The sequence below is a fragment of the Musa acuminata genome, chromosome BXJ2-2 (genome assembly GCF_036884655.1).
Source record: "Musa acuminata AAA Group cultivar baxijiao chromosome BXJ2-2, Cavendish_Baxijiao_AAA, whole genome shotgun sequence".
NCBI classification, from domain to species: domain Eukaryota; kingdom Viridiplantae; phylum Streptophyta; class Magnoliopsida; order Zingiberales; family Musaceae; genus Musa; species Musa acuminata.
In genome coordinates, this window is record NC_088339.1 from 32,864,588 (window position 1) to 32,874,550 (window position 9,963).

At 40.8% G+C, this 9,963-nt stretch overlaps 1 protein-coding gene across 1 annotated transcript; it reads right to left on the minus strand.

Annotated features, from left to right (window-relative positions):
• Positions 1-8,416: 8,416 nt before the first annotated feature.
• On the minus strand, positions 8,417-9,941 carry LOC103976594 (ethylene-responsive transcription factor CRF2-like). Its single transcript, XM_009391860.3, has 2 exons — positions 9,705-9,941; positions 8,417-9,379 (listed from the first exon to the last, which is right to left on the minus strand). Exon 2 carries the CDS (start codon positions 9,320-9,322, stop codon positions 8,501-8,503), a length of 822 nt encoding a protein of 273 aa, XP_009390135.3. The 5' UTR covers positions 9,323-9,379; positions 9,705-9,941; the 3' UTR covers positions 8,417-8,500.
• Between the last annotated feature and the right edge of the window lie 22 nt (positions 9,942-9,963).

The window sequence follows — 9,963 nt, forward strand, 5'->3', positions numbered from 1 at the left end:
CTTGTTCCGGTGCGTCAATCACTTCTTCCGGCGAGCTTCCGGCAAACTTCCGGCGAACATCCGACGGTCCTCCGACGATGCTCCTACGGACTTCCGGCAAACTCCTGGACTTGCGACGATCCACTTGGCGAGTTCTGACGAGCTTCTTTTGGCAAGCTCCTGGACTTCTCGGATTTGTTCCCGCAGAACCTCCGACGACCGTCCGGACTTCCGTCAAGCTCTCGAACTCCCAACGTGATCATAGTCCTGACTCCGGCGCAACTCCTGCTGCATGTCTTACTTTCATCGTAGTTAATCCTGCACACTTATCTCAACATATGGATTAGATAACAAATGACAATTGATGTCATCATCAAAATCCGAGATTCAACAATCTGTTAATACCGGTTTTAGTATTATTTGGTTCACCATTGGTATATTCGGATGCTAACTTCTTATGCCTTTTTCTTTTGGACCAACAGGTGCAAAACTATGCACGCAATGCCAAGGCACTGGTGTGAACTCTGTTGATCACTTCAATGGTCGATTTAAAGCTGGAGCATCGTGTTGGCTTTGCAGGTTAGTAGTTGATTAAATATATCTACTTCTAGCATATGAGCAGCTTTCTCTTTCACTTGTGGATAATTGCAGGAGCGTTGATGAAAAGAGAATATTTTAGAACTTTAGACCTTGAATTACTTGCATGATTAGAATGAATGGTGCTTGCGAGTTGTATAGTAAACTTGTGAATTTAGCAGATGAAACAGATAAAAAAAGATCAATGGATCATAATATTGACTAAGTTTGGTGTTTGACAACAGAAGAAATTTTACTATTTGGTAATGATCATTTTGGAAGAGAGAATTTATAACCTAATCATATCGTGTGCAGATCTTGAGGCAAGCTGCATACGGAGATCATTTTAAAACAGTAAGGCAACTTAAGAAACAGTTCAAAACTCTTTACCCTTTTTGGTGATTGAAAATCATACCAGATGCGGTGATAGGGTTTCTGCAGAATATCATTTTTGGCATCACCTCCAATCTGGATTACCTCTTTTTGCATACAGCCATAATACCTATCCTTAATTAATAAGAGATGTGTGTCAGTCTTTACCATGACATGAGTTGAACTAGCTTATGACTGAATCATAAGTTTAGCATTCTCAGGACTATGCTTGCACTAAATTTGCCTTATTAGAATCTAGCTTTACCTTTTCATAGTTGTAGGCTGAATCGTAGGTTTTAGGATAGAGGTGTTGGGTGCCTCAGACTTCAATGACAAGTTTCATGTCCAGATTTCATTTCCATATGTCTAAGATTATCCTGCTCTGTTTATTCCTATATTTTTTCTATTGTTTGCTACACCTTAAGGTCGTAAAGTTAGTAAATTTTCAGTTGTTCGATAGCCTAAAACCAAAGAGAAATAAATCTCGTGTCTAATTTTTCTGACAAGTGAGTTGCATATAGTAGCGAAGTTTATGAGTTGCTGATGCTTATTCTGGTTACCTTTGCAGAGGTAAGAAGGAGATCCTATGTGGGAACTGCAATGGTGCTGGCTTTTTAGGTGGCTTTATGAGCACATTCGATGAAACTAGTGGATAACTTGTCAAGATGCCCAATGGTCATGTTGCGATTACTGCTTATTGAAAAATCTAGGTTTCTCTTGTTGAGCATTGGACTTAGTTTGCCTGAATCTTTGTGGGAGGCATTTGGATCTTCTGCTTAATTAGATCCACTTATGTCTTTTAACAATTACCAATTCATTTGCAAAGCCTACTACTACTGTATGTTGTTTACTTAACATTAGAAGTTGATGTGGGAAGACATGTAAACTTGTGAAATGCTAACACATGTTTGCATATACTCTAACTTATATAAAACAATTGATCAAGTCAATCTTAAGAAAAAAAAGCTAAATAAATTTAATCAAGGACCCTACTTTGAAACCTCAGATCTTTCAAAATATATAAGTATTTGGGGAGTATAATATATGGTTGCAGAGTTCTCAAGACGATCTACAAGTAGGTACAAAGATCCGACATTACGGAAAGATTATTGATTATTTTCAAGAATCTTGAAATTGTTCACTTATTATTTTTTTTAATTATTCTACATTGTTAATTAATTAATTTTTAAGATCTAAATTAATATAAATAAAGGTCTCCTCTAAGCTTATACAATCATCAAGAAGATCTTTTTCAACCTCCTTTATATTTTTTTAAAAAGAGTTGATATCTGATGTCTTTCTTTCTTTATAAGGTTATTTTTCTTTCTAATAGTATTTTTAATTTTGTTTTCATTTTACGTCAGCTCTTTTCATCGATGAGTCAGCTCGGAAGACATCAATATCAGTGCAAGATGATGCTTCGAAGCACAATAATAGGAAGCTTACAAGCATGCCCATAAATAAATAATGAATCACAATGACGTGCTTCTTGTTTGTTTCTTCTTCTACCTGTCATAATCTCTAAACCCTAATAATGTTAAGTATGATAAGTGTTTTACTTGCTGATGTTAAATACGAGACCTTATCCTCATCACAAGATTTGCTGATGAATCAACGACTTTTAAGAGGAATATTTCGGTGGGTGGGGGCGAGTAAAAGAGATGTTGCTGTGCGTACGAATACCGACGTGACATTCGCTTTATGTGCGCGTTGCACAAAAGCATCTCCTCCTCGCCTTACCCAACCGTGTCGGCGTTGGTGCTTCGTGCCACAAGCTGAGATGCCTTTTGTCCCTATTACATTAATCTTTTCTACAGTGACGCCTTGTTTCTGAGCTTTTCATCTCCTCCGACCCCTCCTCGTTCTATATCTGTAGTTGCAGGCATAGATAGGTCAGAGAGATAGATAGTGTGTGAGAGCGAGAGGAAAGTGAAGCCATCCTATACACTCCACTGGGAGGGAGCTGGGAGATGTCTTCCTCTGTGCCACAGGAGGCGGTGAAGGTGAAGCAGATGCAGCACCGGAAGGAGGAGGATGGGTCGAGCGGCTCTGCGTCTCGCCGCCTGCCGAGGATGGAGCGGGCGAGGAACGAGGCGGTGCCGGAGTGGAAGGTTAAGTGCCTCTGCTCCGAGTACGGCGTGCCGGTGATCATAAGAGGCAGCTTGCTCATCGGAGGCTGCTGCTTCTGATGGTGCCAAACAAATGGCGTATGTGTTAAGCGAGCTCGGAGACGGTGCTGTATGCTCCAGCGTCGTCGTATGTTATGCCATGTATTCTCATCTTCCCTTCCAGCATCGCATAAGGTGTGTCTGTCGTATGTCAAGTTACGTAGAAATCCATGTCGTCGTACGATGTTGTGCCATTTTACGATATGGTATACGTATGTTGTTACGTATTCACCAAACTCTTGTCCGAATATGTCTTCCACACATTTTAGGATGTGTTATTAGTAAGTAATCAAGAAATCATGAAACAAAACACTTTAATAACATGACAAACACAGGGAAAGCTCATTTTGGTCATGAATCCAATAAGATTGGAAGAAGGTGATCATCACACAAACAAGTAATGCAATCATCAGCTATAAATTTATTTGATTTTTAAATGGTTGCTTAAATGATGTATTTTTCTTTATCATACTCCATCTCCTTCGTCATATATCAATGTGTTGCTTAAATGTGTTTATGAACTTCCATTTAAACATAATCAATCTCCTTTGTCATATATCCGGTTAGTTTGGCAAGTCCCATGGTCCCACATCGGGAAAATTAGACTTGTTGTCTCGTCTTGCAACTATAAATAAGGGTCTGGGCTTTGAAATCAGATGTACCACAGGCAGCACAAGAGGCACCATAAGAAAACCTGCTTACGGTTTGGGTTTTTCTTGTTTAGTAGGCTGAAGGTGTTTTATGGCCTAGGAACATCTTTCTAAGGCATTTGTAAGTGTTCCTCTTTTATAGTAGTAATTTGCTCATCTTTCGTTTGTGGATGTAGGTCAATTGACCGAACCACGTATATCTAGTGTTCTGGTGTTCTTGTCGCTTTTATTCTTTCCGCTTTATTGTCTTTGTTGGGTTGCCAAAATTACCTTGTGGTAAATTTCCTGGGGCTAGCTCTAACAAACTGGTATCAGAGTCTGGTTCTGGGATCTTTTGGCAACGATGACAATAACAAAGATTGTTGTCGAGAAATTCGACAGAAATGTCAACTTCGGCTTGTGGCAACTCAAGATGGAGGCCATTCTAGTTCAAGACGGAGTTGATTTGGTACTACAGGGAGCCGAGAGCATTCCAGATGATATATCAAAAGAAGAGCTTGCGGGTATGGATAAGAATGCCCGATCAAACATCATTCTAAATCTCTCTGATGAGGTTTTACGGGAGGTAGCTACGGAGACTACGGCTAAGAGCATGTGGGATAAGCTTAAAGCCTTGTACATGAAGAGGACAGTGGAGAATCGTCTCTACTTGAAGCAGAGTTTATATATGCTTCGGATGATTGAAGGTACATCTATACTCTCGCATCTTGATAAGTTTGATTCTTTGATTATGGATCTGGAGAATATAGATGCAAAAATTGATGATGAGGATAAGGCTTTGTTACTCTTGTATTCTCTTCCCCAATCTTTTAAGCATTTCCGTGATATTTTGATTTATGAAAAAGAAACAGTTTTGTATCAAGAAATTAAATCTGCACTGAAATCTAAGGAGCAGATAGACAGGAATATCACTAGGGAAAGTAGAGAGAATCAGACTGAGGGTCTGGTTGTTAGGGGGAGAATGGATAAAAGAGAATTTGACAGTAGTAGATCTAAATCTAGATCTAAATCCAGACATAGAAATTTGGAATGCAGATATTGTCATAAAATGGGGCACATTAAATCTGATTGCTTTAAATTGAAAAATAAATTAAAGCAAAAGGAAAATTTTGTTGAGAAAACTATTGAATCCGCTGAAGTTAGTGTAGCAACTGATGAGAATGTTGGAAATATTTTCTCTGCTATTGATGACAGGACGAGGTCTAAAAATGAATGGATTTTAGATTCAGGTTGTTCTTATCACATGTGTCCCAATAGGGATTTGTTTTCCACGTATGAATCTTGTAATGGTGGAATTGTTTTGATGGGCAATAATACCGCATGTGATGTTGTTAGTAGAGGCACAATCCGAATTAAAATGCATGATGGTATTGTGAGGACGCTCACTAATGTTAGACATGTTCCTGATTTAAAAAAGAATCTCATCTCTTTAGGTACCCTAGAGGCTCTTGAGTGTAAATACACAGCTGAAGGTGGAGTTATGAAAGTTTCTAGAAGTGCCCTTATTGTTATGAAAGCTTGTAGGTCTGGTAGCTTGTATATTCTGCAGGGAACTACTATCACAGGATCAGTTGCAATCTCGTCATCATCATTGTCTGATTATGACATCACCAAATTATGGCATATGCGTTTGGGTCATATGAGCGAAAAAGGTTTGAGCATATTGAGCAAAAGGGGTCTACTTTGCGATCAGAGTACTGGGCCACTTGATTTTTGTGAACACTGCATTTTTGGAAAGTATAAAAGAGTCAACTTCACTTCTCCGACAGTTCACAAAACGAAAGGTACTCTTGACTATATTCATTCAGACCTTTGGGGTCCAGCTCATGTTCAGTCTAAGGGTGGTGCCAGGTATATGTTGACTTTCATTGACGATTATTCCAGGAAAGTTTGGGTTTATTTTTTGAAGTATAAAAATGATATTTTTCTAACATTTAAATAATGGAAGGCTTTGATTGAGAAGCAAACAGGTAAACAGATTAAGCGGCTTCGAACAGATAATGACATGGAGTTTTGTGAAGGTAACTTTAATGAATTTTGCAAAAATGAAAGAATCGTTCGGCATCGCACTGTTAGGATGACGCCTCAGCAAAATGGCGTGGTTGAACGTATGAACAGAACACTCTTGGAAAGAGCGAGGTGTATGGTCTCAAATGCAGGGTTGACAAAGGACTTTTGGGCAGAGGCGATTAATATGGCCTGTTACGTTGTCAACCGCGCTCCTTCTGCAGCACTTAACTTTAAAACTCGAGAGGAAGTTTGGTCAGGTACTCCTGCTGATTACTCTGATTTAAAAATTTTTGGGTGTCCAGCATACATGCATGTAAATGAAGGAAAATTAGAGCCTTAGGCTAAAAAGTGCATTTTCCTTGGGTATGCTTCTGGGGTGAAAGGATACAGATTATGGTGTCCTGATCCCAAATCCCCAAAATTTGTAATCAGTAGAGACGTTACTTTTGATGAATTATCTATGCTATCTTCTAAAGAGGAATCTACTAGTTGCTGATGATCTAGAGGAAGAGCAATATTCCATAGCCAAGGATAGACCACGGAGAGATATTCGACCACGACAAAGATATGCAAATTTGGTTGCATATGCTTTGTCTGTTACAGAAGAAACAAGTGAAGTTGGTGAGCCTACTTCTTACTCAATTGCAGTTTCTTGTGATAATTCCGCTAAGTGGTTGATTGCGATGAATGAAGAAATAGAATCTGTTCATTAGAATAGAACTGGGGATCTTGTGAAGCCACCTTCGGATAAGAAAATTGTTGGATTCAAATGGGATACCATTGCTGAGGGAAAGGTCCTTGTTCAGAAAATTCATACGAAGGACAATCCAACTGATATGCTTACGAAGCCTCTTCCGGTTTACAAGTTCAAGCAGTGCTTGGACTTGGTGTTAATTGTTGGTGATTGCCCGTTGGGGCTTTTATGAAGAAAGTGGAGCAAGTTTTGTTGGGACATGCCAAGGTGGAGATTTGTTAGTTTGACAAGTCACATAGTCCCACATCGGGAAAATTAGACTTGTTGTCTCGTCTTGGAACTATAAATAAGGGCCTGGGCTTTGAAGTCAGATGTACCACAGGCAGCACAAGAGGCACCATAAGAAAACCTGTTTACGGTTTGGGTTTTTCTTGTTTAGTAGGCTGAAGGTGTTTTATGGCCTAGGAACATCTTCCTAAGGCATTTGTAAGTGTTCCTCTTTTATAGTAGTAATTTGCTCATCTTTCGTTTGTGGATGTAGGTCAATTGATCGAACCACGTATATCTGGTGTTATGGTGTTCTTGTCGCTTTTATTCTTTCCGCTTTATTGTTTTTATTGGGTTGCCAAAAATTACCTTGTGGTAAATTTCCTGGACTAACTCTAACATATCCAATAAGAAAAAAAAAGGTAATTATGCAAATGCAACCAATCTAGGAATATTCAACGATCTAGAATTTGTTTGACCCAATTATAAATAATTTAATTTTAAGGATAATATTCTTCGATTCAGTTAATTGGTTTAGATAAAATAGAGCGGATTTTACAAAATTTCTTTGGGTATTGAATTCTACAATTCCAATGTCAATTTCACAAATAATATAAGCCTAATTTAATAAAATTTTATTGTACGATTCTATTGGACTAAGATTTTGATTCGATTCATTTAAAAATAAAATATATATTAAATTATTTAAAATTATAAATCATTTAATTGAGCCACATTAATTCCTTATTTTAACCCAACTTAACCAAAAACTGATTTGCTTTTGTTCGATCGATTTGGACACCTCTTATGTAAATTTAAAATTTAAGAAATATATTCCAATTATGTTTTTATTTTATTTTTAGATAGTTGCTCAGATCACGTACTTATCATGCAATGCAATGTATATTATATATACCCTTTATATATATATGTATATGTATATATACATTAACAGATTAATGAAAAAAGACGACTTTTCTCAAACAATCATCCAAATTCTCAGTTAGAGAGAGAGAGAGAGAGAGAGAGAGAGAGAGAGAGAGCAAATCCAAATGACTTAGAGATGAGCAACGCGAAGGAGACGTCTTCCGTGGCAGTACAGGAGGTGGCCAAGGTGAGTACCAAGGGAAACACCGGGCAGAATGAAACGAAGGAGGGGTCGAGTGGCTCGGCGTCTCGCCGGCCCGGGAAGATCGAGCAGGCGGCGAACGAGGCGGTGCCAGAGTGGAAGGTTGAGTGCCTGTGCAACGAGTCCAGTGTGCCGGCGATCATCAGAGGGAGCTTTCTCGGTGGAGGCGACTTCTAATGCAGGCAAGGCATCGTATATAATGAATGTCATGAAACCCATGTTGTTAATAACATTACTTATGTTCTACTGTTAGTGCAATTTTTGCTCATAAATTGGGTCGTTTATTGGGAGGAAAAAACCCTTAATTTTCTAGACACTAAAACTTGATGTTTTCTAAATTACAAAGCATTTTTATTTTTATTTGTGAATAAAATAATGATAAGTTAATGCTATATATATATATATATATATATATATATATATATATATATATATATATATATATATATATATATATATATATATATATATATATATATATATATATATATATATATATATATATATCGAGCAAAGGAAAAGCGCGTTTCCATTGCCGTTTCCGCAGTTGACGCACGGAGGTGTTATATAATCTCAAAATTACAAACAAATTACAAAATGATTAGAATAAAAATAAAACCGCATTTTTCTCTGCCGTCGATATTAAATCTTCCGATCAAACGGCTGTGAGCGATTCGATCGGGAACAAGTCGCCGTCTCCCTGGAAACAATCGTCTTCCTTGAACGGCTCGGAACCGAACAAACCGCCCGTTAGTGTCTCCGTCGGATCGTCGAAGAGACTCGGCATCGCCTCCTCGAATGGCAAAAAGTCGCCCACCACGCCGTCTGGTATGGTGATGTCGGTGGTGAGTAAACCACCGTTCTCGTCAGCGAATGAGGAGAAGACGTCGCGGAGGACGGAGGTTAGGGAGGAGAGGTTGTGCGATTTCCGGCCGTAATCGAAGCCGCCAGTCGTGGAAGTGAGGTCGGTACCCAAGGGGCACTTCTCATGGGGCGTCAGGGAAGACGGCGCAGCGGAGAAGTTGGTGGTGGCGTCGGTGCCGCGGAGCCGGATGGCGGCCGAGTCGTAGGCCATGGCGGCCTCCTCGGCGGTGTCGTAGGTCCCGAGCCACACCCGGACGCGCCGCCATGGGTCGCGGATCTCCGCCGCGTACTTGCCCGAGGGCCGTCGCCGGACGCCGCGGAACACGGGACCGGCCTTGCCACAGGCGGAGACACCGGAGGCGTCCACTTTCTTCCTCTTCCTAGCTGGCTTGCCCTTTCTGCAGCCCGCGGGACGGGGCTCGAAGCGGATCTCCTGGACGTAGCGGCGGACGGCACCGCGGCGGTCGACCTCGTCGCCGGAGGAGTCAGTGGCATCGTAGTCGTCGCAGAAGATCCTGACGGTGCGCTCCTGCGAACGCGGCGGGAGGGGCTTCGGCGTCACGTCGACGTGCTCCGTCCGCTTCATACAACCCTTCAACAACGTACCCTCCATGGCTCCACACAGTGCATGTAATCTCAATCCTCTCCTATTCTATTCTCTCCTTCCTCCCTGCAACCATCAATCCAAGAGACCCAATGAATGCAATGGAAACACGAGAGGACTACCACTCTGCTCCTCTGCTTTAGATAGGCCAACGATGCCCCATTTGAGCAGAAGAGCAGAATTCCTCTGCTATATATCCACAAGTAGCGAAGATAGGCTAAAGCAGCAAAGCTCTACGGATTCGTAGCATCGAGAACCAACCCAGAATCCCCAAACCACAAGAAATTACAGCACCGAGAGAGATGAAAGGAAGAGGAAGTACAATGGAAAGGGGGGCGAGAGAGAGAGAGAGAGAGAGTGAGAGAGAGTGAAGAACGGTTAGGATGCTTACCTCGAGAAGAACAAAAGAGAACCGAGACTGGGCAGAGGCGGCAGTGGGCTGAGCCTGAGAGAGCACGTCGCGGTTACTACAAGCTAGTCTATAGCAGCACAGAGAACCTCTGGTTTCAGGAAGCAGACCTCCTCTGCTACTTTCCGTATCCCTATCCGCTGAGGAGCTCCTAAGAAGAAGATAACGTAACAGAGAGGGAGCGAAGGGTGTTTGGGTTGGTTGTGGTAATATCGTGGGTTTTCCGATTGAAGGCTGTACT